The sequence below is a fragment of the Taeniopygia guttata genome, chromosome 1, assembly GCF_048771995.1.
Source record: "Taeniopygia guttata chromosome 1, bTaeGut7.mat, whole genome shotgun sequence".
In the NCBI taxonomy this organism is placed as follows: Eukaryota; Metazoa; Chordata; class Aves; order Passeriformes; family Estrildidae; genus Taeniopygia; species Taeniopygia guttata.
Window position 1 is genome coordinate 67,827,037 of NC_133024.1, and position 26,081 is coordinate 67,853,117.

At 40.6% G+C, this 26,081-nt stretch overlaps 1 protein-coding gene across 9 annotated transcripts in view; it reads left to right on the plus strand.

The window, feature by feature from the left end:
• The window catches only part of LNX2 (ligand of numb-protein X 2), a 59,344-nt gene extending 38,434 nt beyond the window's left edge, over positions 1-20,910 (plus strand). For all 9 annotated transcript variants that reach the window (XM_030274889.4, XM_030274875.4, XM_030274904.4 and 6 more), the window contains 8 exons: positions 2,493-2,731; positions 3,782-3,981; positions 7,542-7,913; positions 9,408-9,554; positions 11,715-11,892; positions 13,592-13,823; positions 15,551-15,709; positions 18,523-20,910. In XM_030274889.4, coding sequence (XP_030130749.4) covers positions 2,493-2,731; positions 3,782-3,981; positions 7,542-7,913; positions 9,408-9,554; positions 11,715-11,892; positions 13,592-13,823; positions 15,551-15,709; positions 18,523-18,658 — 1,663 coding nt within the window. In that variant the 3' untranslated portion in view covers positions 18,659-20,910. The remainder of the gene's footprint in view (positions 1-2,492; positions 2,732-3,781; positions 3,982-7,541; positions 7,914-9,407; positions 9,555-11,714; positions 11,893-13,591; positions 13,824-15,550; positions 15,710-18,522) is intronic.
• The last annotated feature ends 5,171 nt before the right edge of the window (positions 20,911-26,081 follow it).

Consider the following 26,081-nt stretch of genomic DNA (forward strand, 5'->3'; position numbering starts at 1 on the left):
CCTAAAGTCTGGTGAATCAGTGTGGGAGAGCATGTCTGTCAGAGCTCCCAGCAGACAAAAAGTTTTCTCTGCAAGAACATTTATCCCTTGCTGTGTTGCTGCAGAAGTGAGTGATGTTGGAGATGGTTCCTTTTTTTTCGCCCTGTTGCCAGCGTTAACATTTGAGGGACCATAAGGCTAGCCCATCAAGTTAAAGCATGTTAGAAATACTGAGGGAAGTGATAGCATCTTTCCTTTTCTTGGTATTTTGGGCTGTTGTTTTGAGGTTTGCATTGTGAAATGATCAGTGATAGAAATTTCCTGCTGATTTTCATGTGTAATTGTGTGTCTCTGGCCACCAGACAGATACATTGTCTGATCTGTCCCACTACACCAGTGGTTTTCTGTAGTAAATACTGTCTGGGCAAAGCCAAAAAATAGGGTTATATTCCATCATTAAACTAAGAGAAACATTTTCACAAAGCAAAACCTTTCAATTTTCATCTTTTCTACTTACACTTCCTGAACTTTGAAGAACAAAATGATCATCGGTTGCTTTGGGAAAAGCCCCAAGGAATTATTTCTGAAACGCATCATGTCATAATATGAGCTGTCTCTACTGTATGTTTTTATGCATATTTCAGAGCATATTTGGGTTACGTTTTTCTACTCTTCTAAACGTGGAGAACACAAAGGGAGACAGGAGACAAGGGGAGAATACTTGGAGAACTCCTCTGGGGAGGCCTTATAACCTTTAGATACCTTTTGGTATCTAAAAGGGATATAAGAGCTGGAGAGGGATTTTTTTGTAAGGGCGTGTAGTGATTAATTAAGGGGAATGGCTTTAAACAGAGAAAGGGTAGATTTAAGTTAAATCTTAGGATGACATTCTGGGGTGGTGAGGCACTGGAAGAAGTTTCCTGGAAAAGCTGTGGATGCCCCATCCTGAAAGTGTTCAAGGCTGGGCAAGATGAGGCCCTGAGCAACCTGGTCTAGTAGAAGGTGTTCCCTGCCCATGGCATGGAGATGTAAACTACATGACCTCTAAGATCCATTCCAACCACAACCACTCTATCATCTATGTATATCATAAAAAAAAAAAGGTATTTTCATATATATCTATATCTAATGTTATGCATGTATAACATGGCTGGGGGTCACAAAAGCTTTATCATCGTTCTTTGGATCTGAAAACTTTGTTAGCAGGTTATCTTCAAAATCCATGCTGAAACAGTCTATAATAACATATATAACAGTATAACATATAACAGTATATAACATATATAACAGTCTATAAACCATATAATTACCAGATTCTACTCTAATAAGTTAGGATGTCATTAGGCTTCTGCCGTCTTTTACTCTATTAACACATTTCTTCTCTTGCAAGAGTAAATAATTACTTCTTTTTTTTATAACAATCTGCCAGGTTCCCAAACACTGAATCCTTTCAAGAATGTGGTTTCTTTTTTTCTGACACTGCTACAGTATGAGCATTTTGGGATGGTCAGCAGCTTCAGAAGCAGGAACTCTTAAGGACATCAAATACTGTAAGAAGTGATTTATCAGACACTGGCAAAACTGTCGCAGAGGCAGATGTAAGATTGGTGTCCACATCTAATTATGTGCACATAAGTGCAAGATGATTCAGTAAATGAAGGCTTTACATAAATTTGCAAGACTGTGGCCCTTTTTTGCAAGGATCTATTGTAGACTTTTAAACATAAGCAAAAAAAATATATACTGCATTAAGAGTAGTGGAAACTTTAAAAGCATCAAAAGCATTTGATGAAAAGCATCAAATACTGTTGCATAAGGGAAACAAAAATTGCACCTCTTATGTGAAATCAGAAAGAAAAACAGGAAACAGGAGAGAGATGAGAACACCTTCTATTGGCCTAAGAGACAAGTGATGAACAGAGTTGTTACTTTTGCTAAACCTCTCATACAGACTCCTAGAGAAGCAGAATTTTATTTCAGTATTTTAACACTTAGATTGCAATACGGGGAAAGTTTTAATCTCTTTGTTCCTTTGAATAAGCCCAGGAAAATACGATGCTTGCTTCTTTTGACTTACTAAGGTGAAAGGAGATGGTTTCAGTAGGTCTCCAGTTTTGTCTTGGAACAGGGCTTCTCTCATGTGGATTTTTTTGGCCATCTTTCCAGCAGGTTATCTTCCAGAAACTGAAATGTACAGAATCACCCTTCTAGTGGAAGATGTCCCTGCCATTCTGTGATAACAAAATAAGTCCACATTCAGAAGGTGTTACGGCACATTGAGTTCATGGCCAAAAAACTACCTAGTAGAAGTTTTGTGAAGAAAGCAATGTTGAGGTTTTGTCCACTGAAACATATTTTGGCCTTAAAATTCAATGTGTTTAATATTTTTTTAAATGCTGTGTTGAAAGCTATGGCTTTGAAGAAGACAGATTTAAATCTGTGAACTACTTGGGCATTCTGTGCTACAAACAGGGCTGCAGGCTTGAAGCATGATATCAGTGTTGTCCTTACAGGTGTCCTGGGGCTTCTCATCGGAGAGTTGCTCTGGAGAGAAGGAAAACGAGCAAGCTGCAAGCAGAAGCAGAGGGTGAGAGTGGTCTGGGCGGGCCGGAGCAGCCCAGCAGTTTGTCTCCGGACACTGATCAGGGAATAGTGCCAGCTGAGCCAAGCTTTACCTCGCCCGCCCTGCCTGTGTGGACAGATGAGCCTGGCATCGACAATCCGCCTTTTGAGGAGAACACCGTAGCAGACAGTATGTCATCACTTGTCTTCTCAAGTCTCTTTTATCAGATGTGGAAACATTTGTGGTGTCAGAGCTTGTCTCTTACCAACTGTGAATGTGCATCTTCATCTTTGGCTCTATTCTTTTGCAGTTTCTGGAGAAATATTAGTGGGTTTTGATTATGTGCAAGTTTACAACTGAGATAAAGTCACAGGAAGGGAAGAAATATCTCAGAGTGTGTGCCAGCTACTGTGGTGCTGTATCATCATTTATTGTGTCACGGTGCAGTAGTTAATGTTAATTTGCTAGTGAGACTGGCCTCACAAGTGAGATGGAAGTATAGTTTCTGTAAAATTACAGAAGTTGTTTTCTAAAATTAGATTTGTTTTTCCCTGTTCACCCTTTCCCTCCAACTGGATTAGCATCCTTCTCACACACTGAGTGCTGTCGTGCTCAAGCAAAAAGGCAGCTGAGTTACTCCTGCATTCATCTGCACCGAATGAGCAGTAACACCTTTAGCATCTGGGATTTTAGACAGGAAGCGCTGAGCCTTACCACAGAGGAAGGTGATCCTGTCCCCTTTCTTTATATTTGCCATCCTTTAGCATTCTCCTTTTTCCTCTTTAGTTGTCTCCATGTTTGCTCCCAAGAAATGGGCTCCTTAAGTTGACCCAGTAACTCAATAGCAGCTCCTCATGCAATTGCAAGACAAAGGCATTATTGTGGGTTAACCCCTAAAATACATTTTTATCATTATCACTGAATGCAAATCCCAGGGTGAACCAATGAAGGATATGAAGTGGATTATAAAGTATGGGATCCGAAGGGTTCAGAGTATCCTGTTACAATCCAAATGATCCCATTTCAGGAAGCATGGATGCTACTAAGTCACTAGCTGCTTTCCAACAAGCTAGGGGTTTCAACAAGTAGTGGAACTGATCCATTTGCACTGGTTTCATTTTTTTTGGTTAAACTGCTGCTTTGTGGCCTGTCTACATTATCTTTTGGTGATTTATTTGATTGGAAGTGAATGAAATAGAAAAGATAATAATTGTCTTTCTTTTTAAAAATAATTGGCAGCAAATCAACAGCCACCTACCTTGCCTGAAGGAGAGATCACTACTATTGAAATTCATCGATCCAATCCTTATATTGAATTAGGAATTAGCATAGTGGGTGGCAATGAAACACCTTTGATCAACATTGTCATTCAAGAAGTTTATCGAGATGGGATCATTGCCAGAGATGGAAGACTTCTTGCTGGAGACCAAATACTTCAAGTATGGAACCTAATTACATATTCTGTCTGCTTGCTTTCTGTTCACTCCTTGCAGAATTGTTGTTAAAATAAAATGGAAGATCTTCCTTGTCAGACTATGTTGTGTCAATGTTAGCTTTGCAATTATCAGTTGGAAAGCAAATTAATATTTAGAGCAGAGCCTGTTCTCGTGATAGCACTTTTGGCTATCATGCTTTATGTTATTTGTCGGACCAGTCCCTGGAATTATCTTTCCTCCCTAGCATCTGTTATCAACATTTAAAATACAAGTTTTTTTTTTTACAAGTCTGTTTTTAAATGTTTTGGGACTTGGTCCTTATTTCAGCTTTACTCATGCATTCCAAAGGAGCGCCCGAGGTTATTTCTGGCTAGCAAGTTGGCCTAACATGTCCTGTGTGAGAAGCAATTTGTGGATTGTAAGGCTGGCTTTATCTAAACTGTTATTTTAATATGGCTTCACTGTTGTCTTCCAAAAGCTGAGGCAGTTGACCAACATCTTTCAATATGTATAAAAGACTCAGTGATAGGCTTCAATGAAAGAATTTGAAGCATTTAAAGAAAAAAAATGTAAGTTGATTTTGATTCAGTGTGTATTTTTGTTTTGGTTTTAAGTAATTAACCACAGGCAATAGAAAAAGATCAAGTTCTATTAATTTTGAACTTTTAGTTTTTATATTTGGGGAAGGGGTTTTTTATATGACACTAAAGTAACTGAGTGCTGCATAAACAGAAAAGTCATCCAGCTTCTATTTTTAATCATTCCACATGAAACAAATACATTATTGTCAATTCAAAGTTATTTCAGTAGGAATGTTTGCTTTTGATCTGGCAGCCTAAGATCAACCCAAATGTAGTTGTAAGCCTTCTTCATTTCACTGTTTTGAAATCAAGCCGATAGAAGTAGCTTAAATACAGTAGTTACCCTTGGAATAAAATTAGTTTGCACTTCAGAAAATAAAGTCCCTTTTGAGAAATGTGCCTTTTTCCGCTTTTGGAGTGTAAGCATAGTGGCTGGCCAAGAAAACAACCCAAGAGCTTTCCAAGATGTTTCCTTTTCAACAAGTAATTGCAGACACTGATTGAATGCTGCCTCATTTATTTTTATACTAAGGGCTCTACTTGTTTGACAGAAAAGGGAGCTTGAGTTCCAGTGAAGCTTTGGAAATTCCTGCTGTTTGGGCAGGTGTCAGTTACAGTTTCCAAAGCCATAAATGGCAATGAATTGACTGTAAATAGGAATTTACTAGCTGCGGTCAGTCCTCCCTATCAACCGCCTGGCAGTGGGGCTGTCAGATGCTAAGTGGGTGTCCATGAGAGTCATCCTCTTATGCCAAGGGAGAGATACAGAGGGTAAAACGTAAATTTTGAGGAGAGATAGATATATCTCTATTTCTTTGAATTTGCCTGTGCAGGTGCTGGACTGTTGTATTAAAATGATCAGGTTCAATCTCTGCCATTTGTAATTTGGTGCACTTAGGTGCAGCTCAGCATGGACACTTTGGTTGAATATTTCTAAAAATGTCTTCTAGGGCTTTTATGAGATGTAAAGGTCTAAAAGAAAGAGCCAGAAAGGACTGTGAGATGAAACTCAGCATTTTCTTGCCCAGTCAAACAAGAAGTATTAGCCTTTTAAGAGCTGTGGGAACAGCATTTAGTAACAGCTACATAAAAGCTTGTGTTGTCTGCAAGGTGCAGATAGGTGCCTAACAATTTCAAAGTGCTCTACAAATTGTCTCTTTTTTGTGCTGGACTGTGACTGTAATTCATGTGAAGCATGTCCTAATGAGAATATCTTTCCCCAAGAAGTGCTAAGGCTGTTTTGTTCTGAAATTTTAAACTGCCTTATAGAAAGAAGAATTACATTTTATTGCATATATTCTTCTGTGCCCTTTGAGTGCTCACATATTTTATGTATTTACTTTAGCTAGTTAGAGTTAAAAATAAAAATGGATTTAATTTAAAGGCTCTGATGGATGAGCCCTAGTGGTTTTTGCGGGAGGCAGCTCTAAATGTTACTTCTCCTAGCTATGCATGCCTTTTTTCCCACTGCCCAAGGTTATAGCCTGTCTCAGGTCAGTAGCAGAGCAGGACACCCCCATGGTTCTGTCTGAGCTCATGGTGCTGCCAGCAGTCGTGGCTTTGTGCTGGGTTTTGGGCTGAAGGTGTCCCAGGGAGGGTGAAGTCCTCCTTCACCATTGGAAGCCACCACAGCCAAGTGGTTCGGCACAGACTCCTGGGAGCCTCTCAGCTCAGATGCGTGATGTAAATGTGGCAGCTGTTGTACATAGATTGCTTTGTATGTTTTTATAGTTTAAATATTGCTATCAGATGATGAGAATATGCATGTTTGGTTTTACTTACTTAGGTTGCAGTGGAGTCTGTTAAAAGGCTTAGTTAAGGCACATCAATCAATATAGAGTGTTTGGTGTTATCTTCTATCTGCTGAAATCATGGGGACAAGGGTTTCTCCACCAAGGCTAAGGATGAAATTCTAGTGTTAACTTTGAATCCGTTCTTACAAAGCAAGGCAAACACAGCTTTCGTGCTGAATTTTTGTCATACTCCTCTTTTCTATCAAATCTCATTATGCTGTCAGTTCTTACTTTTATAGTGCAAGAAATGACTGAAGATTACTGATCTTTATATCAGTGGGCTGTATAACAAACACAGTTCTTAATTCTAGGTTGAGAAAGTTTAATCTGTTTTTCATTTACAACTGAATTTTGTGTGATACAGCTTATAAGTCTGAAGCTCTGGCCTACTTGAAATCTGTGGAAAATCGAAGTTTATGCTATGACTATAATTAGTACAACTACCTTTTTTCTACTGTCTTAACCAATTTCATTATTCTTGACTTCAGTTTTTTTAAATGTTTTTTCACGTAATGGAAGTACTGCATATTGTAAGACACAAGCTTGCTTCAGAGATTTGGATGCATTCTTCTTACAGCTATTATTTTGCACTTTTAAGTGATGCTGGGCTTGACACTGAAAGCATATGCCATGTTCTTGTCCTGGAAAGCAAACAATGTAAAGATCTAAAGAAGACAAGTATAGGAGACAAGGAGGACAAAAAGCTTGGCCTGTGATGGCAGAGGGTGTTCACTTTCGGGGACATGTCATCTTTGTGGGAAAAGTACAAAAATAGTGCAAGGGGAAGCTTAGATTGGATATTAAGAAAAATTTCTTCACAAAAGGGTTGTTAAACACTGGAACAGGCTGCCCAGGGAAGTGGTGGATTTACCATCCGTGGAGCTGTTTAAATGTAGCTATGGAACTTGGTGACATGGTTTAGTGGTGGAGTTGGAAGTGCTGGGTTAACATTTGGACTTGATGACTTTGAGGATCTCTTCCAACCTAAAAATAAGTTTGTAGATTGAACATCCGATGTGAGTTTGCAAGAAAGAATGGAAGGACAAGAGAGGAAGCCTAGTGAAGTCAGACAGGTAGTTTGCTCCAAGGCTGGTTTTGCAGTGAGTGAATTTGCAGCGAGTGAATTCTGGGAAGGACCTTACTAAACATAGGAAAACATTGTTGTGACTTCTTTTGCTGTTGTTTGCAGGTGAATAGCTTTGACATAAGCAACGTGTCCCACAACCACGCTCGAGCCGTGCTGTCGCAGCCGTGCTCGGTGCTGCACCTGACGGTGCTGCGGGAGCGGCGCTTCGGCAGCCGCACGCACACCCACGCGGACACGCCGGGCTCCGGGCGGGAGGACAGCTTCCAGGTGACCCTGCACAAGCGCGACTCCAGCGAGCAGCTCGGCATCAAGCTGGTGCGCAGAACGGACGAGCCAGGGGTTTTTATCCTCGACCTCTTGGAAGGGGGTTTGGCTGCTCAGGACGGCAGGCTCTGCAGTAATGACCGCGTGCTGGCCATTAATGGGCACGACTTGAAGCACGGCACGCCGGAGCTTGCTGCTCAGGTTATACAGGTAATTTGCTTTCCCTACCTGAGCCCTTAGCTTGGCTTTATTTCTAGAGTCTGTTCCCAGACAGATCAGCTTGTGTGAGGCCTAAAATCCTGTGTCAATGTAATTTACAATGATTTATGTTTTGAAAATAATAGTGAAGAACAGGATCTGCTTTGGCACCTACCAGAATAATTTCACCTCCTCAGAAGTGAAAAATTAGTCTTCCCTGGAATGCAGCCTGAAGGCTAGAAGACAGCTCATATAGCAAGGACAGTAGTCTATTGTAGTGTACTGTTTAGCAGGGAAGAAGAAAAAAAAGAGGATTACTATTATTCTATTTATGTATGTATTGTATTTTAATCTCTCAGTAAGCTCTATAGAAGTGGACTTTTTTTTTTATTGATTTGCCTGTGTATGGAATTGAGTTAAAACAAGAAAGTAATTTGTCAGACATTAGAGTCAAGCTGGGAAGTCAAGTAGAGGTTTTCCATGAGTTCTGCATGGTACAAATAATTTTTTGAGTGTTCAGAAAAGGACTGTTTCCAATGTCTGGTTATATCCTGGACACAAATACTACCCAAAGCTTGTTGCAGGGTGACATATGACCCACCTGTGTCCCCACAGGAAAGCCTTTACTCCATGTCTTTCTCCCAGTCTGTAAGGAAACAGATGCAGCACTTTGCTACTTCCTGCTGATGGGATGTTGGTGAAAATAGCTTTGTTTTTAGGAAAGTTAGAATATAGCAGTAGTATGCTCCTGCAGTCTAGTGCAGTCATCTTTGCTTAAAGTAACACATAGAAAACTCTGGTACAAATGAGTAGTAAATACTTGTTTCAGGAATCATTTCAAGAGTTTTCCTTGCAGTGAAATTAAAATAACAACCGTCTTGGGAATTGTAATTTCAGTTTCCCAGTTTTTGTATACAGTGATTGGAATTTAGCGCTGGGTAACTTTTACCTTTTAAATTCTTGCTTTGCAGCAATAAAAAGAGTTGATGTTTTATTACCATCTAGTAACTGGGTCTCCCAGTATTCCCCAAAATCCAGAATATTATGATATGCTCATGTGTAACATCTTTTTTGCAGGTATCTTTGGGAAGTACCAGAGGTGTTCAGGGTTTTTGATGAAAAGCTGCAGATCTTTGAGCTATCATATAGGCATTTCTTCCATTTATTGCTATGTGTTGCTGGAGTTCACAGAGGCTGCAAATGGAATGGTGTGAATTTTAATGTTTGGAGCTTTGTAACACGAAGTGAGAAAGGATCTTTTTGTCAAAAAGGATTTTTAGCTGATGTAAAGGTAACGTCAGAAGTGAAGGAGGAATGTTAATTTCTCCTCCATTTTGGGAGAGATTGCAAAAAGAAGCAAGTAAAGGAGTGTGCAGTCTAAGAAGGAACTGGAAAACAAGGTCTGCTGTTGTCTTGTTTCATATTCTGTCATATGTTTTCTTCCCTTTCTAATAATTAATACCCTATCAAACTTGATGACATTTGATGACCTAATGTATTCAACAGGCGAGCGGGGAGAGAGTGAACTTGATCATCTCTAGGCCCCTGAAGTCACAGACAGTGAGCATTATCCGAGACCCTGCCACTCACAACAGCAGCTCACACCAACACCAGTCCCAGCAGCTGTTTCACAGCAGACCTAACTCACATAAGGTTGGTGCTTCTCCTTCTGAAAGGAAAAAATACTGGTTTACTCATGTGGTGGTGTGTGTAGCAAGGTGAAGCTAGAAGAAGGGATTATATTTTTTAATCTAATAAATAATAAAATGATGATGACTTAAATTCTCAAGTCCTGCATCATATGTGGAGTAGGAACAAAAGATAGACAACAGGTTTTCAGTATGTTTTTGGATTTGCTGACTACAGTGAAAGAAGCAAGTTCTGTCAGTTCATACAGCTGTGGTTGTTAGATCTTGTAAGACAGTGGCTGGTACTCCTGCATAGAAGGGATGTCATTCAAGACACTTACTGTTGCTCTGTGCTGGTTGCAGCCAGGAAAGACATGAGGTGCCCACACCATGCAGCATATAAAGAGCATGTTGGAGGGATGTGTCATCCCCTTCATGAGTCAACAGTCCTGGCTGCAAGGCTGCTGAGTCTCAAGCAGAGGAAAGGCAAAATGAAGAGACTTTCATGGAGCGAGTATTATTTGGAAGACATGCTAAAATAGAGCCTGTGCTCAAGATGTTCTTCTAATTATAAAAATGCAACTTCTCACTCTTAGGTTGACTTTGTGAAATAATTGTTATGTTGACCATGTCAACAAATCGACCTTTCCACTTGTCCACTCTATTTGCTTTACTGTTTAGTGTCATATACTTCTGTAACATGTGTTGATAGTATTTTCTTTTAAAAGTGGGGATCATTTCAGAAAAGAACAAATTAGGCTCTAGGAAGGTTGTTTTCCTCCTGGGGAACAAAGGTGAGGCTCCTGAATACCATGGCTACAGCACTAGGCCATGCCTACACAATGATTAGTTTGTTGATGTTAGAGCTTGAAGCAAATTTGCATGTGCCAGCCAGAGCTGTGCTCTTGCCACGGGTGATCCAAAGTTGGATGAGTGGACTTTTCTCATGGATCAATGCTATCTGTGGGCTCTTTTAAAATTGGAAGTCCCATGTAACAGCAAGTGAACATTTCTCATATTTTGTATCTTTTATCTTTCTCTCATTAACCTGCAATTGGCTTTGAAGCTTTGTGGCTCAAAAAATGTTTATATGATTGTGTGGCAGCAGCAATCCTGAAGCCCTAGAAATGAACTGTCTTTATAAGTTAGTGTGTTTACATATAGCTACTTCCATGATAAATGTGTATGTGAGGAGCAGAGCCAGTCAGGAGCACATGACATCGGAGGTCAAAGAAGACAATGTTGTCATTTTAACAAGAGAAGGCAGGAGACTATATACACATATACATTTTGAAGACTATCCCAGGTTATTTCTTTCATTATTTTGGATTCCTTGCAAGTATTTTGTCAATTTAAGACGCTAATACAGGTGTGTGTGCAGTGGTTTGAATCTTTTACCTTAATAACCTGAGGGAAAGGCTTTGGCAAATAAAATTTACTTTTATTTAGATTTAGATCTTTTTTTTATTGAGCAGAACTAAATACAGGCTGAACTTCATCATTCATTTGTTGGAAAATTTAATATAGGCTCTCTTCTTATTTCAATCTTGAGTCTTTATTATATTCATTAGGGAGGCTGCCCAAAGTACCCATTAAAAGTCATTAGCATCAGTTGGCTTTAGTTTGTGCTCTGGGAGGTTCTACATACCAGCTGCAAAAGAGAACATGATGCATAAGGATTTTAAAGGGTTTCTCACTGTCATCATGAAACACATTTTCATTTCTTAGGAGCTTCTTTGTAGTTCTGGAGAATATTCTACTGACAAATGAAGTAAGGCTGATGTTCACCAAGACATTAAAAGATTTTTATCTGGTTTGTCTCCAGACTTTTGACCATATGGTTTTATAGTGCAGTCCTAAAATTTAGCCTTTCCAGTGCAGGATGTTAAGAAAGACTAGAGTGAGATTTCAAAATAGGCCTTTATAAGCTTTCTATCTATGTTTAAGTATCTACATCCAGGGAGTTTTTGTTGGTGATTTGGGGATTTTTTTGGAGGGGGCAGGGATCTGACCTAGAAGAAATCCAGCCAAAGCTGAATTTTGTAACTTAGTCCTTTGGCGCTTTAATGGAACAGTTTCAAAGTGTGGCTTTGGGGTGTATTTGGTTGGTTTGTTCTGGTTTTCAGTTTTGGTTTGCTTGGCTTTTTCTATAGTTTTAACCATGTTATTTATCCTTATTAAACAGGATCTCTCCCAGTGTGTTACATGCCAGGAAAAGCACATTACTGTGAAAAAAGAGCCACATGAATCTCTGGGAATGACAGTGGCAGGAGGCAGAGGCAGCAAAAGTGGCGAACTGCCCATCTTTGTGACAAGTGTGCAGCCTCACGGCTGCTTGGCAAGAGACGGCAGGATTAAACGAGGTGGGGTTTGGCTTCCCTGGTGGCATGGGTGCCTCTGGGTGCTTTTTGATCACTACATTCTCTGGAATCAGGTGGTGTCAAAAAATCTTCTCACAGATGTAGGAAAATGCTTGTGGATGCTTTTCTTCATTATTTAATAATGGAGATACAGTATTTAGTGTTGCACTTTCACCTTTTATGGAAGGGGGATGTTTACAGCATGATGGCAGGGGAAGTGGATAAGATCGGGAAATGTATGGTTAAATTCTTTAAAGCTGCTGGTATTCCCCTGAGCTGAGGGTCTGCTGTGATGCAGACACATCCTGTTTTTTGTGTTTGATTTAGTGGGTTGTATCACATCTCTGTCCAAGGAATCTGCTCCCTGGTATAATATCTGAACATCAGAGAAGCCCAAATGACAGACCACAGTTCACCCACAGAAAATTTGCCCCAAAAGCTACATTAGTGTTAATCCTGGTTGCCAAAACCTTTCTTATCGTCTGGGACATCATGAGTTTGCTGGTGCTTGGGAGTACTGCAACACTGTTCTTGTTCCCTGGCTTTGTAAAAGCAAATCAGAAGGCAGAGGTTAGGCTCAGCATAGGTGAAGGCAGTCCTGCATAATTGATAGCAAAGCATTTGATGATTAAAACCTATTATGTCATATGTGAATCAGAGACTGCCTGTGGGATCTCTGTGATTCACAATTCCCAGAATCACAGGATGTTTCAGGAAAGAAATTTAGGGAAAAAACTTCACAGATTGTACATTTAAGAGAACAGTGTGGGAGCATCCTTCTATGCTTCTGAGAAGGGGAAATTTACACCCACACACCAGCAGGTATGCTTTCTTTTTCTGTACTACTATGAAAAACACACTTGATAGAACAATCACTATTGTTCTTTCATTGTGTAACACTAAAGTAGCCACAGAAGCTACTGGGAGGAAAATCCTTTCAAAAACTGAATCTCATACCAAACGTGACCCAGGTGTTTGCACTTTTGCTCTGGTTTTTGTGGCTTTCATTGGTGAGACTTTGTGTGAAAGAAGAGTCTGCCACTAGATAGTTAATAACATTCTTGTTTTTATCCTGGGGCTTTTTAAAAACCGTAAAACTGAATGTGGAAATCTTTTTCTGGCTTTGACTTTTTCCAGATTAGCTTTGTAGAGATGCTTCTTTTCTTTCTTTGAATTAACTGAGTTTTGTACCAAACTTGCCAGTAGTTTTTGAATTCCATTTTCTTCTCCCAAGTTATTAAAACCAGATTAATTAAAGCACTCTGTGGAACCTCACCTGTCTACAATAATTGGTTACTTTGACGTGCCTGCATTGTTCCTGCTATCATTCTTCCTTCACTTCTAAAGTTAGGGTGAACCCAAGATCCTCATCTGGAAACAGCTGTGTCATGGCATCTGCTGTAGCAGTTGCAGCTGAGCTGGTGATGTACTTAAGTAATTTCTATTTCAAATTTTCAGGGCATTATACATAGGAGTCAGTATTTGGTGTATACGTGGAATAAATTGCACTGATCCAACCTGATACAAGCTCGATACATTAAAGTTTCAAACTGACAATATAAAGGCTTCAGAGCTACTAGTCTTTTAGTTCAGATTGTCTCAGGTCCGAAGACCCCAGTACGGAATGAAACCTTGGTGTAGGAGTTGCTGTGGGTGGGCAGGACTGTCAGACTGATTTGGTCTCCCTCATGACTTTGTACAGGTGATGTGCTGCTGAACATCAACGGGATTGATCTCACCAACCTGAGTCACAGCGAGGCCGTGGCCATGCTGAAGGCTAGTGCTGCCTCTTCAGTAGTTGCCCTGAAAGCCCTGGAAGTCCAGATTGTAGAGGAACAGCCCCAGGCTGATGAGGAACAATTGAGTACCATCAGTGAAAATGAATACGATGCCAGCTGGTCGCCATCATGGGTCATGTGGCTGGGACTTCCAAGGTACTTGATTAATCGATTAAGTGCTTACTTAGCTGTTTCAAGCTAAGTCCTGCAAGAGACATAAAGAAGCAGAGACCTGCATAGCTGCAGCACATCTACCCTTGTTTCTGCCTGGCCATCTTGGCTGTGTTCAGTTAGCACTGTGCTTAGGAGGTGTGCTCTGAACAGGAGCAATGTTTCCTTAGGAAACTCGAATATTAATAGACTGGATTTATGCCTTCACAAACCATAGTAACGACCCATGTGGAATCTTCTGTTCAGACACAATTAATCTTTTTTATTGTTTTATTGTACTGTAACTTTCTATAGAATATCTAAAACTGGAGCAATTACTAATAAAACCACAAAGTATGTATCCATCTGTCTCTTTGCTAATCTGCTACCTAAGTTTGAGGCCAAATACTTTACTTCAGAATATTGCATCAGATTTTGGCCATTCTGACAGACTCTTGACATGTCCTGTGCCAAGCCTAGCCATGTAACTATAGGTTCACATTGGTTTTTTTCAAGAATCCACTACCATCTCTGCCAAACACAAAAACTCTTAGAGATTTGCAGCAAGCTCCCTCCCCTTAACTACTCTGCAATCTGCTGGACATCACTTCATTTGTACTCCTCACTCTGTTGAGGCTGCAGCTATAATCTCATTCTGGCATCACTTGTTATCAAGAAGAGCTCCTACTGCAGCTAGTAGAGTTGTTAGCTTCAGTCAGGGCATGCAGGATAATTCCTTTCCCTCTGATGGATTTACCAGATCTGTACGTAAAGTAAAATCACAACACGAGCCAGACAGACTGGGAGCAGAATGCAGCTGAAGATAACACAGCCATGCATTGGCCCTCCAGAGGTTTCACTTTTTCTGAGTTTAACTGTCAATTAATTTCTCTTCTAATTAAGTATTAATGATTAATCTTGATAAATGGCTCTTGGTTTTGGTAAATATACTTCCTTTTCATGCTTTAGCAGCAGTTTATTTCCTACCCAGTGGTTTATTTCTTCAATGCTACAGATGCCCATGTGTGGCTCCTAACATTAGGCTATGCATTGTGCTTTAAAGCAGTGCCAAACAAGTGTAAAGAACTTGGTATTTTTTTACTGAAAAGTTAATTTTTATGTCTATTTATTTTTTAAATTACAGTCATTGCCAACTTCACTGGCAAGAATTAATTTTCACTAGGGCTGATAACATACAGTTAGTGAGGTGTAATCGGAATTATTTACATTCTGTGTAATAAAATGGTTAGTCATTTATATTTTCATTACTGGTGATGAATCAGTACAGAGGTAATGAAGATTGTGCACGGACTTTTAATTTTTACTTAAAGTAGTAAAAGCTTAAACTGGCTGGGGGTGGAAGACAAATGCTCTGCATTTTTGACTTGGAAACGGAACACATCAGGTATTGATTTTCCACTCACATTGTTGCCACCTGTGAAATCCCTAAAATGCAGTTCTGTTACTGTCAGTTTACAGAGTTAACTGTGTTTAAGTAATTATTCTAGTACTGTGTTACTTCTTTTAAAACACTTTTCTGTCTCAAGATTGTGGGGGTTCTCTGGTAATTGGTTTGAATATTGCAAAATTACTCTGGAAGCAGAGGTCTAATCACCATCACTCCCCTTCCCTACCACACTTAGCACAGTGGTAATGATGAGATAGCAGATGCTGTGCCTACTGTAAAACCATACATGGCTTTTTCTCTTGTTGTCCTGTGCTTCATTCCCCAGCTGCCTGCATAGCTGCCATGACGTGGTGCTGCGGCGGAGCAATTTAGGGAGCTGGGGCTTCAGCATCGTCGGTGGCTACGAGGAGAACCACACAAACCAGCCTTTCTTCATTAAAACCATTGTTCTTGGAACTCCTGCCTACTTTGATGGGAGACTAAAGTAAGCCAAAGTAACAATGGGAGAAATAATAAAAATAGTAGTAAAAGCAACAATAATGAACCACTTTTAAATAATTATGTGCAACTAATTGCTTAAGGAGATGCACTGTAGCATCTTGTGCTGCTGGATCATGCAGCCCTGTAGTGCTTTGCCTCCTTGATGAGTGGAGGGAGGTAACAGGGTGTTTCTGTTGGGGAAGGGGCATCTCAGGGGTGTTGGCATCTCCTGGGATCTTGCCCAGCTGTGCTGCTGATGTCACCTTCTGTCTCCCTGTTGAACTCCACATTAGGCCAAGAGACAATGTGCGCTGTATGTGTGCAAAACTAGCTAGTTTTTGTCTTCCTAAAAAATAGCTAAAAGTTAGAACTTCTCTTCTGCAGAGTGAGCAAAACTGCTTTATGCTTTCACATAGCCTTCTGAAGCCACTGGAAACTGACACTGAAGATGGGTGCTGCTGCTTTAATAGAAGGGCAAGAAAGTAGATTATAAAGATTTCTAAAAAGATCGTTAAGGACCCAAGTCCCCCTGTCATTAGTTGGCAGGAAAGTCACCGATAAATGAAGCAAGTTCAGCAGAAGCCCCTGAGATGGTGGAGCTGGAGCACTTACCCCACAAAGAGAAGGCTTCAAGGGTAGCCAGCAGCCCCTTCCAGTACTTACCTGGAGATTGTCAAGGAGACAGAGGCCAGTGGTGCAGGGTGAGAGGATGAGTGACAACAGGCACAAATGGAACTAAAGAGCTTGAGACTTGTGATGAGGAGAAACTATTTCCCCATGAGGATGGTCAGGCAATGGCATAAGTTGCATGGCCTCTGCCCTTGGAAAGTTCTGTGACTACTGGGTAAAGCCCTGAGAGTCTTGGTCAGAGCTTACAGCTGACATTGCTTGCAGTAGAAGGTTGGGCTATAGACCTCCTGAGGTCCCTTCTGACATTAAAGATTATATGACTTCACTTACATGTTACATTTGGATGCAGCCCCCAGGTTTTGTATCCAGATATACATCTTAGCCTCGTGTAGGATTAGTTCAGAACTAGGACTCAAAATTCCCATTAAGGGTTCTTTTGTTCATAAACTTGATTTTTTGTGAAGGTGGTAGTCAAGAATATACAACTTGAAGTTTCATGGCATGATTTTTACATGCAGATTTTCTTACAAAGTGACTTAAGAAAAGAATGTACTTATGCCTAGAGCCTTGACAGTAATTGATTTTTCAGTTCAGTGACTAAATAAATAAATGAAAAAATAACTGGGCTGAACATAAAATTACTTTTTTTTTTTAACTGTGGAACAGTTTGGATTAAATTAAAGGTCTCAGTTCAACTCAAATTAAATAATTTCAAATTGGAGACTTAATAACTAGAAGTCTTCACACGAATGGAAATTCAAGCATCATTCCTAAGAAAAATGGAAGAATCATCACAGTCACATTTACCCCCTTGTAACCTATGGAAAATATGCTCTTGTGTGATAATGAGGTAGTACTCTCTTTTCAAATGTACTGTTCCACCAAAAATACAGACTTAAAAATGGGCCATCAACAAGGGAGAGCCCCTTCGTACCTGCACCTTTAGTTATTGTGGGGTAGGTCTCTTCTAAAGCTGTTCCATTTTGTTTAAATTATCTAAATGTTAGGCTGGAGAGGAAAGGAATAAATAACTTCACAGTTCAGTAGTTTAGACAATTTTCTGCTTACATGATCTGTCTGGTGGGATTTTATAGAAGGCAAAATGGCTTCCTTGGAAAGGCTGTGGGAGCGAGATGTCATTCAGTGACGTGTAGCACTTCGGTTTGGGTGATGAGGTACCTTGGTTCAGGCAGAGAAGGACTTTTGAGTGCACATTTGACTGGTGCTGGTAACTCTGCTCCCTCTTCTTCTGCTCTACCCTAGGGAAAGCTCAGGAGAGTATCTTTTTGCCACCCATTTTGGTGCCTTCAATACTTGAGTGGATCAGTTTCAGGAAAAGTCCTGTTTGATCTTCAAGCCACATTTGACTACTCTGGGGAATGTCACTTACTAAAGTTGCAAAGCAGAGGTGTCTAGAGAAGGAACATGCTAAATACAGAAAGAAATTAGGTGCAGTTTTGAATTTTCTCTTGAGGTTTTTAAAACCAGAACTTAACCCTTTAAGGTCAATTTTCTCATGGCCAGCAAATGGCACCCTCACAAATTTCTGTTACCCATTTTAAAATGCAGAAATGCTGCAATTGAACCATCTGCTGAGGGAAATTTCAAGCCAAATGGTTATATTTGACAAAATCATAAGCCACCGAAAACAAGGTTCTTAGTTGGAGTGTGGTTGGTTGGTAATCATAAGTATCTTTACTTACACCTCCTACAGAAAAGGCATGTTTGGTGTAAATGTGTTATAATCCACACAAACAAACAGAAATGCTTCTGTCATGCACATGCTATCTCATCTTCCCTTGACTCCATTAGGTCTTCCCAAATGTCTCTTCTCCTGTTGCTATACAGGTCAGCTCTTAATGCAGAACTATCTTGGTATTAGAGTGGAAATTGAGTGATTTGGGAATTTCCCAGATGCATTTCAGATTAATCCTAGAATATCTGGAAGTTGGAAGGGACCTTTAAAAAGTTATCTAGTCCAACACTCTTGCAATGAGCAGAGCATCTTTCAGTAGTAGAACAGACTTCAGATTGAACTGCTTTGGGAATTTTAAGTAACACTTTCCAGCCTGATGCAAAGGAAGAAAGTTTCTACCCTACCACCCCAGCAGTGAAATGCTGTTTGTTGGTGTGTCCCAATTACTGCAGGACTCATAATGTGTTCTTTTTACTTCTTGTGTTTTTTAGGTGTGGTGATATGATTGTTGCTGTAAATGGACTATCCACGGTTGGAATGAGTCATTCTGCACTCGTTCCCATGCTGAAGGAGCAGAGGAACAAAGTGACTTTAACCGTGATTTGCTGGCCTGGAAGCCTCATATAGAGTTGTGGATCACTTTGGTTCAAGCAGCATCTTTTTCTAGATAGCTGGCACAAAAATCTCCTCTATCTTTTTTCCCTTATTGATACAGCTGGTTAAAAGCAGGGCCAAAACTGCTGTATGTTCGTTTTTTACAGGACTCTCAGACTTACTCTACCTATTCTGCCATCCTGAAATAGCTATTTCTGTTTGCTATGTCTATTGCTGACACAAATGCAGATATATTAGAGCTCACAGAGAAACCCCCACTCCACTGTGGCTGTCACTGAGCTTTTCCCATCAGACTTGTAGGGTCTGCAGAAGAACTTAGCGGTTCTTTGGGTTTCTCTGCAAAGTCCTCAAGTTGTATCACAATATATAAATGTAACATTCATGTGCCCTCTCTTCCTGGCAAAGAGAACATGTGTCAGTACCAGAAGGACACATCTGTCTGCTGTTGTGAACCAAAACCTGTTTCCAAAGGTTACATCTCTTCATTGCATAAACCTTTCCGTTCTTGCTCCCATATTTCAGACTGATTCAAGTATTCCATCTCACTCATCACAAGTTACTTGGTCCCCCAGATTTTTCTTACAGGGCATCAATGTTCATAGAAAAGTAGGAAAAAAGCCTGATATTACTAGAATTTTTATAAAGTGCAATAATTGGACTCTTTGTTAGGAAACTTTAATATATTACAGAGTTTGTACCCTATACAAAAGTACGGAAGTAATTCCCGTTGCAATGCTGGCAAGGATTCATGTACCCAAGGTCGCCTTTGAGTGAATGGCTTGCAGTATTAGACTTTACTTTACAAATGAATGTTTTGCTATGTCAGAGAATTTTGATGAACATTTTTATGAGGATCATTTTTACCGTTTCTATTGTAGTTGTCAGCTCTCTTTATCCAAGTGTGGAAACAATACTTTGACTCGTACTTTCTAAATGAGAGAATTATTTCCAGGGAGAAAAGCAAGCTATTAAGAAACCATATTTTATGGTTTACAGGTGAGCAGGCTAGAAGGAAAGCTCTTTGATTTCAAGTCCAACTGCAAAGTAAGCTGCAAAGTTCACTCTTGCTGTCACTTCCTGAAAAATGTGCAAATGCCTTGATATCAAATGCTGAAAAGAGCTCTTTTGCATTTCAGGATATTTTTTTTCCTTTAGAGAGCACCTGCTATTAAGTTGTCAGTAATACTGTTTGTCTTGGATTGTATTTAATATTTTTACAAACCAACCTGTAACTTCTAGACTTTGCCTTTCCATGGTATTTGCAGGCTAAGCACCCACTTGTTTAGGAAAAGAGGGGTGGAGCACAGAAAGAAATGTGCTGACCTGGAGCTAACCCTGTGTGTTGTCAGTGTTCTCAATATTTGCAAAGAGCTTCATTTATAAACCAGGTTTCCAACCTGAACTGATTTTATGAATGACCTCTGTATTGTATTATTAATTACCAGAGAATGTATTTGAGAGTCACAGCATATTTCAATTGTGAAGCATGAACTTTATTTTCAAACTTAGCTGGTGTAATATCTGGGCATATTATCGCATGTCATTAATTCCAGTAGCTTTGTTTTCAAAAGAAATAAAAGTTACTCTTTTGCAAAAAAAAAAAAGAAAAGTTAAAATCTCATATGAATGGTTTTATTCCTCTTGTAATGTATACTATTGGTTTAATTTCATAATATTAAAATACAAAAGAATGTCCTCTCCAGTATATTACTGTAGTGAGAATCCTTGTTTCTGAAGCGAACACCAAATTTATTTGATACTCTAAGTGATTTAAGAACCAGTTTTCTCCCATCCCCAGATGGTGTTTAACTGTATGCTTTGCCCTTAATGCAGACTTTTTTGTGAAGTACATCTTAGTGTGTAGGCTCTAGGGAAGCTTTTGACATATGTACTAGATTTAGTGGGTTTTATTTTAAAAATTACACTTTTCATTCAAAATTCTGCAAAAAATATTTTTAGATTTATTTTTCCTTTTATATGTTAAATGTAACAAAAGCATGGGTTAGCTTAAACTGTGCAGTTTTGTTTGTGTGCTGTAGCTTTTGATCAGAATATCTAAGTGATAAAACTTCTGAATAAATTCACTTCCTGAATCATTTTTCCCCTTTCTCTTGTAGCAACATAGTTGGGTTTGGTTTTCTGTGCCTTCTGTTTTAAATTATTTCAATATTATTTTTTTTCCAAATATTGCTATCTAATTGTATGGTATTAATGAAGGATGAATGAAAATAAAAGTTCATTCTACACATTGTAATAATTCAAAAGTGTTGTGTCACTCTTTGCAAAAGATACGGGGAGCTCGGTGCAGACTTGGTTTAAAGATAATTCTTTTTCCTCCTGTGATTTTTTCATAAATTACAGTTAATGAATGTACCGTAAGGGTCTGAGGTTATGCTCATCCTGCCGGGATGACATACCAGCTGTTTAACCATTAATCCCAGCACTGAGAAATGTTTCTAAAGTGGAGGTAAGATCTGTGCTTTATGGTGCTTTGCCACAAGTAGCGTTTCCTCTTTCCCCCTCCAAGCCAGCTGGTACTGATCAGCTGGAGGATGTTTTCACAGCAGAGACTTGATGCAAGGAGACAGTCTTGCTGGAAACATCAGTTTTACAGCTGATACTTGAGCCTTCTGGTTATCAGCTTCCATCTCCTGCAGGCAAGGATGCTCTATCCTTAGATGTCTGCAATGCTAGAGTTAAGTCTAAAAACAATTTCTCAGTGATTTGCAGTAAATTTGCCAGACTCTGTATTGCTGCTTCTTGCAGTAGTTAGGAATAGTCGAGTTCCTTTAAAAGAGAACCACGCCTATGTACAGAAATGCAGAAGAAACCTGCCACATTTGCCAGTGGGTTATGAGGTCTTGTAGGAGCCAGACCATCAGAGTTTTGGTTTACAGACAGATGAATGAGTTCATTGTGGCAGGGGGAGGTGCACAGAGCTTTGTGTAAGGTGGTGGACTTGGTCATCTTTGTGCTGGTGCTTCGTGGAAGGAGCATTTTTGCAAACAACCCTAGGGATCTCCAGTTATGAATGTGAAAGAGTTCATTCTGCATCACAGCATGCCAATAAAGTGGAATTTAGAAAGGTCATTTGCCACATTAAACTTTCATCTTACACTCATGAACAACTGAGGGGAAAATCAATGTCACAGAAGAATTCAATATATATATTTCCAAATTCTATAATAGATTTGGGGTGGATATGATGAAAATCTAAGCTTAATTCTCAGAATGTTACCCAGACAACATCAGAAGCAAGGCAAGTTCCTTTTTTTACAGAAACTTCTGTCAGGCAATTTTAACGGATCATAAACATTCACTAACAAACTAAGGTAGGAGATCCTGATGACTTAAAAGGTATGTGTATGCCAGGCAGGACAGCAGCAATGGCAAACATTGAGTTAAGGCAATGTATGCCACATGGCCCGAGGAAAAAGGTGATGTAATGCCAAGGAAGGTCAGTGAACATCCTCATCCCAGTTGTCTCAGGCAACTTCTGGGTGAGCCTGCTTACCTAACAAGTGGTTCTTTGTAAACGCACAGAGAAAGGAGAGACCTTGTCACACATGAAATAAATCTGTCTTGCTAGTGAAGAACAATTCTTAAATTACAGTTGCTCAGAGGATTAGAAGGTTTTAGACTTTATACTTCTGGAACAATTCAAATAACATTATATGGATAAGAAAGCTTACTCTTAACTAAATGTTGATGTGTCCTTCTGTTTGTTGCCATACCTCACATGGATGAGTCTCCTGAATATCAGCAGAGTATAGATGCAACACCCATGTCAGTGATGCATTGCAGCTGATACAGTGGTGATGAAATCCTTCTGTAGAGTCACACAGAAGTGTGTGACTCAGTAGTGTTGCACAGAAGAAACTCAGAAATCAATTTGGCTCAAGAGTCTGGTTACAGACAGCCTGTTCAACATCAGCTATGGCATCCACTGGGCCTAAAGCTGGTTAGAAGGAATATGTTTGGGTTTGGGAGTTGTTTTTGTTGTTGAGCTATGCTGCTAAAGGCTGGCTGGAGGAGTCTGTGGGTTGTAAGCACAGCCAAACAAACTGTGCTCCTCATTGGGGAAAGCCAAGATTGTTTGCACAAGGAGGGATGAGGGCCAAGTGCTCCCATCACAGGCTGGGGAGGAATTAGAAATAGAAGGGCAGAGCCTGCTCTGTGACTCTAAAGGGCAAATACTGCATCTAAGAGGGGCTGCCCCTCTTTGCTCTCCTTCACAAGTTGACTTCCAGACCTTTCTTAGTCTTTCCAGACCTGGCTTAGCCGCAGCAACCAGGTGTAGAGATCCAGTAGAGACCATGGCTCATGTTTAGAGAGAAGAGGGAATAGCTCTGAGGCCACTTTGCATCCCACAGCAGCTTGCCATGGGGGTGAATGCCAGCTTCACCTCTATAAGAGCTGGTGGTCCCAGTGGTGACTCAGTTTTGGGGAATCTTAGAGAGAGGTGGTCTGCAGAACAACCAGCCCCCACTTTTAAGGTGCAGGGATTGATACAAACACATCAGGAGCACTGTCTAACTCGGGTCTTGGAGCTATGCTTGCTAACACTATGGATCCATAGCATGCAGAATAACTTCAGCTGTGTAGGGAGTCTATGTGCCAAATCTCTTTTTACCCCAAAGCAAAATGGTGGTACAAAACCAGCAGGCAGCAACACCCAAAATGCCTTTATTTCTGCCCATGAACAGGCAGCTATTGAGCCTTAAGCAGCCTTAGGGCAAGCCCGGGCATCTGGTTCCACAGCCCTTTCTCAGTGAACAGCTCCTGTAAAGCCAAACAACCCGGGTTTGCAGTTTGGATACAGCTTTGTAGGGTAAGGAATTAAGTACACAATTAAGGAATCAATTTGGTATTTTGTTTGATTTGGGACAAACCAAAGCGCTGGTTGCTTTGCTCCCAGGTTTTGCTATAAAGTGATTGTGGAAAGCTACAGAAGAGAAGCCTTTTAATCAGATTAGAATAGATAAAGAGTATAACCCCTTGGTTATACAATTGAGCTTTCTAATCATATTAAACTTTAATTCCAGCATCAGTGCCATATTGGAACAACAATAGTAAAAAGCTGTAAGCATAAAATATTACAGATCCTTAAACATATTACAAAATGTCATCCACTAAAGTTGAAAAATGTTATCGTGTTTGGGGAAATGTGCCAGCTGAAAAAAAAACAACACCCGCGAGGCTGAAGTCCTGTGTACATGTGCAGATCAAATGCAGCACAGCAGAGGCAAGGCTTGACCTTTTTGTTTCTTACATTTCTATTAATTAAATTGCTTCCCAAGCAGCTACTTCTCTCGTGGCTATTACCCACCTTAGCCCTCATCTACCAAGGTTCTAAGTACACTTAACTCTTTTTGCAATCAGTTAAAGTGTCCCCTGTTGTAGGATGCAGCAAGAGGTGACTCCTCTTTACTGGTGGAACCTCTGGAAAGAAACATCTTCAGATCTCTTGCCCCTCCACTGCTGCAGCCAGTGCTCAGCATCCAGCAGTGCTTAAAGCCAGAGAGAACTGAAGCCAAGAGCCAAGGAAAGGGATGTTAATGCATTTCAAATGCCTGATTTAAGTGGGTTGATTTTCTGGCATCTCTGTGTTCCTCCAGGTCTGAATTTCCTCTGCGAGGCAGGTTTGTGAGTACAAAGGACCCTGCTTGGAGTTGTGGTCTTGCACTGAACCTGTGCCCGTGGCTGCGAGTCCTGCCAGGACGCCTCCGGGCTGCAGCCGCCTTGAATCGTAGCAGATGATTGTGGCTGTGCCTCCTTGAGCGAAACAGCCAAGCAATAATTCAAAACTGAAGGTTTTCCTTTCTTCTTCCCTCCAGCTGGAGTTGTCTCTTCCCCCAGATGTGCCGGAGGTGCTGTGCGGTTTGTTTCGATTGAGCAGAGTCAGGGTACCAAAGACCTCAAATTCCAACCAGGCAGTCTTTTCTGGCTGCAGTGTGAGCGTGGCTGGCAGCTTGGCATGGGGTGATGACTGAAAGGGCAGTTGGGACAGGCCAGGAGCCACCATGCCACTGCAGCCCTCATCCCATCCTGCAGCTGGTCAGGGGTCCTGGGTTAGCTGTCCAGACGCTGCAGGTTTTCTCCTGTTTTCACCCCAGGGTGAAAACCACACCAACCCATCTATGGTTTTCACCTTGGGGTGAAATTTTATTCAGCTGAATATTTTGCACTTAAGTCTTTCTCATCCTTAAACTAAATAGCATTTAGCTTCAGATACTTTTCCCCAAACTTTCCACCATTTTCTAGCCCTTTTGTGTATTTCCTGACCACTGTCCCTCTGCAGTCCCTACAACTGCTGCTTCCCTTCAACATCCCTTGGCTGATTCTCTACAACTGTCTTAAGGGCTGTTTTTTCCAAGGCATCTTCCAGCCCACTAATGCCTCCTCCAGGCTCCCAGGGTATCCCTGCCTCATCCTCTGACACGTAGCACACAGAGAGGTGTAAAGGCTACTTTGAGCTGGGGGTTCAGGGTGGCACCAGGACAACTGCTGGATTTTCTGTTCCCCATCCAGGGCAAGACTGGGACCTATCATAGCTTGTTCTTGGAGAGGTCCCACACCTCTGGTGCCCACCCCAGTACCCCACACACCACTGGCCCCAGGTTGGGGTGGGGCTCAACATTCTCTATTCTCCATTCTCTAACAGCCTGGAAGTTTTGCTCTTTGTGTTTCTTCTCCATTGGTGTCCTGGTAATTATGCACCTTATGAAGATATCCGATGTAATCATACCTTCTAAAAATGCCTCGGATTAAAAGCTTTTCCTGGGTCTTTATGTGATAGGCCTGCAATTACAGAAAATGAACTGCATTTTAGCGTTCCATTGAAATTAATAACAGTGGTTCTCCAGTTGACTCTGTGAGTAGTTAATGGAACAAACGGGATGCTCCACTACAATGAGGGTTTTAAAGCTATTTGAGAGATTCTGTGTTTCAAATAGGAAAATAATTCACACAATGCAAAATCATTTTGTGTTTGCATCTTTGAGAAATAATGGCTCTGTGTAGCTTTGAGATGCAACTATTTATCAATAGTTGTTTCTATGTGCTCTTCCATCTTTTGCTGCACTGGAAAAGAAAGAACCTGCAGAGAATTCTGGAAAAAGAAAAACAAGTCAAGGAATTAATGATGCAGAAAGGAACTCCAGCCTGGGCTGAGCTCCATGAGGGGGTTTTACCATGAACCTTGAAAAATAGATTTGTGTGAGTTTGTGCAGGGCGGAGCAACAAATATCCTGAGACTTGTTGAATTTCAGTTACTCCATTTCCAACTCGGCTCAGTTAAACTCAGCCTCTGAGAGCTGGCAAATTTTGGAGTGCTGCTGGTGGGTTGCGGCCCATAACAGGGAGAGAGGAGCCAGCCCCTCTCCTACATCCCATTTAACCTGACCCATAGGCAGGGGCAAAATAGCTCGTACAT